Source organism: Arachis duranensis, chromosome 1 (genome assembly GCF_000817695.3).
Source record: "Arachis duranensis cultivar V14167 chromosome 1, aradu.V14167.gnm2.J7QH, whole genome shotgun sequence".
Taxonomy (NCBI): Eukaryota; Viridiplantae; Streptophyta; class Magnoliopsida; order Fabales; family Fabaceae; genus Arachis; species Arachis duranensis.
This window is the reverse complement of record NC_029772.3, coordinates 58964920-58967223: the sequence shown is the minus strand read 5'-3', so window position 1 is coordinate 58967223 and position 2304 is coordinate 58964920. Positions and strand designations below refer to the sequence as shown.

Genomic DNA, 2304 nt, shown 5'->3' with positions numbered 1-2304 from the left:
CCTGTTGGGCCTGTCAGGCCGGCCTGAGCCTGTAAATATATATATAGAGTTTTATTATACTAATAAAAATGCTATTGGAAGGATTTGAACTTGGGTCTTCCATCTTATGAAAATAACTTTATCCACTCAGCCATTTATCTCTTTAATTATATATGTGCATTTTTATTTTCTTAATATCTTTAATCTTTGATATTGGAATATCAAAAGTCAATCAAATAAAATATTTCTAAAAACTTTCCCTCCACACTAATAAAGAAATATACATATACACGGTCTTTTTCTTTTCTCTTCTCCACTTTACACGCTCCTACCACTACCAGCTACCGATCTACCATCCTCTTCATCTTCTCTTCCTTTGACTGCAAGTACTTCTTCTTCTTTCTCATGTCATTATTTTTTATTTTGTTATTTTTTATATTTGTTGTTATAATATTAAATATTTTTCATTAATTAGGGTTTTATTCTGTCAAAGATCTTCTTTTAAATTCGATTTTTTTGTTTGTGTTGTGATATTATTTCTACTTTTTTGAATATAAAATTTTATCAATTTTTTTTATTAAAAGGTTCTTACTTTATGCCATTGATATGATGAAAGCTAAAAAAATCATGAGATAATGTTGTCTGTTAATTTTTGTTTAGGCATTATAATAAGCTTTAGAAATGGCTGAATCTGTAACTCCAAGTAATCCATTGGCCAATTCTATTTCTTTAAATGGAGAAGAAATTAATCAGTCAGTACCAACAATACCAACAACAGACACTGGCATTGTACCAACACACACAACAACTATTACAAATCAACCAGTCACGGATGAAAATGGTAGTAATGAAACTGTTGTTACAAAAAAAAGGAAGAAGACTTCACCAATTTGGGATGATTTTGATCAAGTTGAAAGTTCTGAAGGTACAAAAGCTATTTGCAAGTATTGCAAATCAGACATGTGGAGATCAAGCCATCAAATTGTTGAATATATGGTTATCACAGGTCACTTTATTGATGCAGGATGGAATCTTCAAAAAAGGGTTTTGAGTTTTGTTCAGGTACCTGCTCCTAGACGTGGCATTGATGTTGCTGATGCTATTTTCAAGTGTTTGAAGACTTGGGGAATTGAAAATAAAGTCTTTTCAGTATCTGTTGACAATGCTTCCTATAATGATTCATGTCTGAGGGCTCTTAAGGATACTATTTCAGATAACAACTCATTACCTGTTGGTGGTAGTTTGTTTCATGTTAGGTGCTGTGCACACATTCTGAATTTGTTGGTACAAGATGGGCTAGGTAAAATTAAAGGTATTATTCATAAAGTTCGTGAGAGTGTCAAGTATGTCAATTTTAATGATTCAAGATTTAAAACATTTGTTGAGATTGCTGAAAACAAGCGTTTGAAGGAGAAAAAACTCATAATTGATTGTCCCACAAGATGGAATTCTACTTACAACATGTTATCTGTGGCTTTGAAGTTTAAATCAGTGTTTCCTGTGTATAAGGAAAGAGAACCTCACTACAATTACGAACCATCATCAGAGGATTGGAGAAAAGTTGAGAAGATTTGCAAATTTTTAAAAGTTTTTAATCTTGCTACTCATGTCATTTCTGGTAGTGAGTATCCTACTGCAAACTTGTACCTTCCTGAAGTTTGGAGAGTGAAACAAGTAATTGATGATGCTATTGAAGATAGAGATTCCTTCATGAGAGAAATGGCAACCTCAATGAAAGAAAAGTTTGACAAATATTGGGGAGAATGCAATATGGTAATGTCTCTTGCTTGTGTTTTGGATCCTAGGTGCAAATTACATGTTATTAAATTCTGTTTTCCTTTAATTTACAAACCTGAGCATGTGGCTGCTGAAAATATTGAAAAAGTGAAGAATACATTACAAGAAATGTATGATGAATATGCTGAAAAATATCATGGTGAGACAATAATAAGTGGAGTTAACACTAATAGTCTAGTTGCTTCTTCTAATGTGGTTAGTTCTGAAATTAGTGGAATTGATGAAATGTTGAATATGGTTCGAGAAAAAAGAAGCCATTCATCCAACAAAATCAGAATTAGAAGTTTATCTTTATGAGAGTGCTTACATTCCTGAAGGCAATTCTAAGTCTTTTAGTGCTTTGGAGTGGTGGAAAAACAATAGCTTGAAATTCAAGGTTTTATCTAAAATGGCAGCGGACATATTAGCAATTCCTGTCTCAACAGTGGCTTCAGAGTCTTCATTTAGTGCTGGAGGAAGAGTTATTGATGAATATCGTTCTCGACTAAATCAAGAGTCCATTGAAGCTCTCATTTGTGGAGGAGATTG

At 32.7% G+C, this 2304-nt stretch overlaps 1 protein-coding gene across 1 annotated transcript; it reads left to right on the top strand.

The window, feature by feature from the left end:
• Positions 1-660: 660 nt before the first annotated feature.
• LOC107490512 (zinc finger BED domain-containing protein RICESLEEPER 2-like) lies at positions 661-2073 on the top strand. The gene has a single exon (XM_016111288.1). It carries the CDS (start codon positions 661-663, stop codon positions 2071-2073), a length of 1413 nt encoding a protein of 470 aa, XP_015966774.1.
• Positions 2074-2304: the final 231 nt, after the last annotated feature.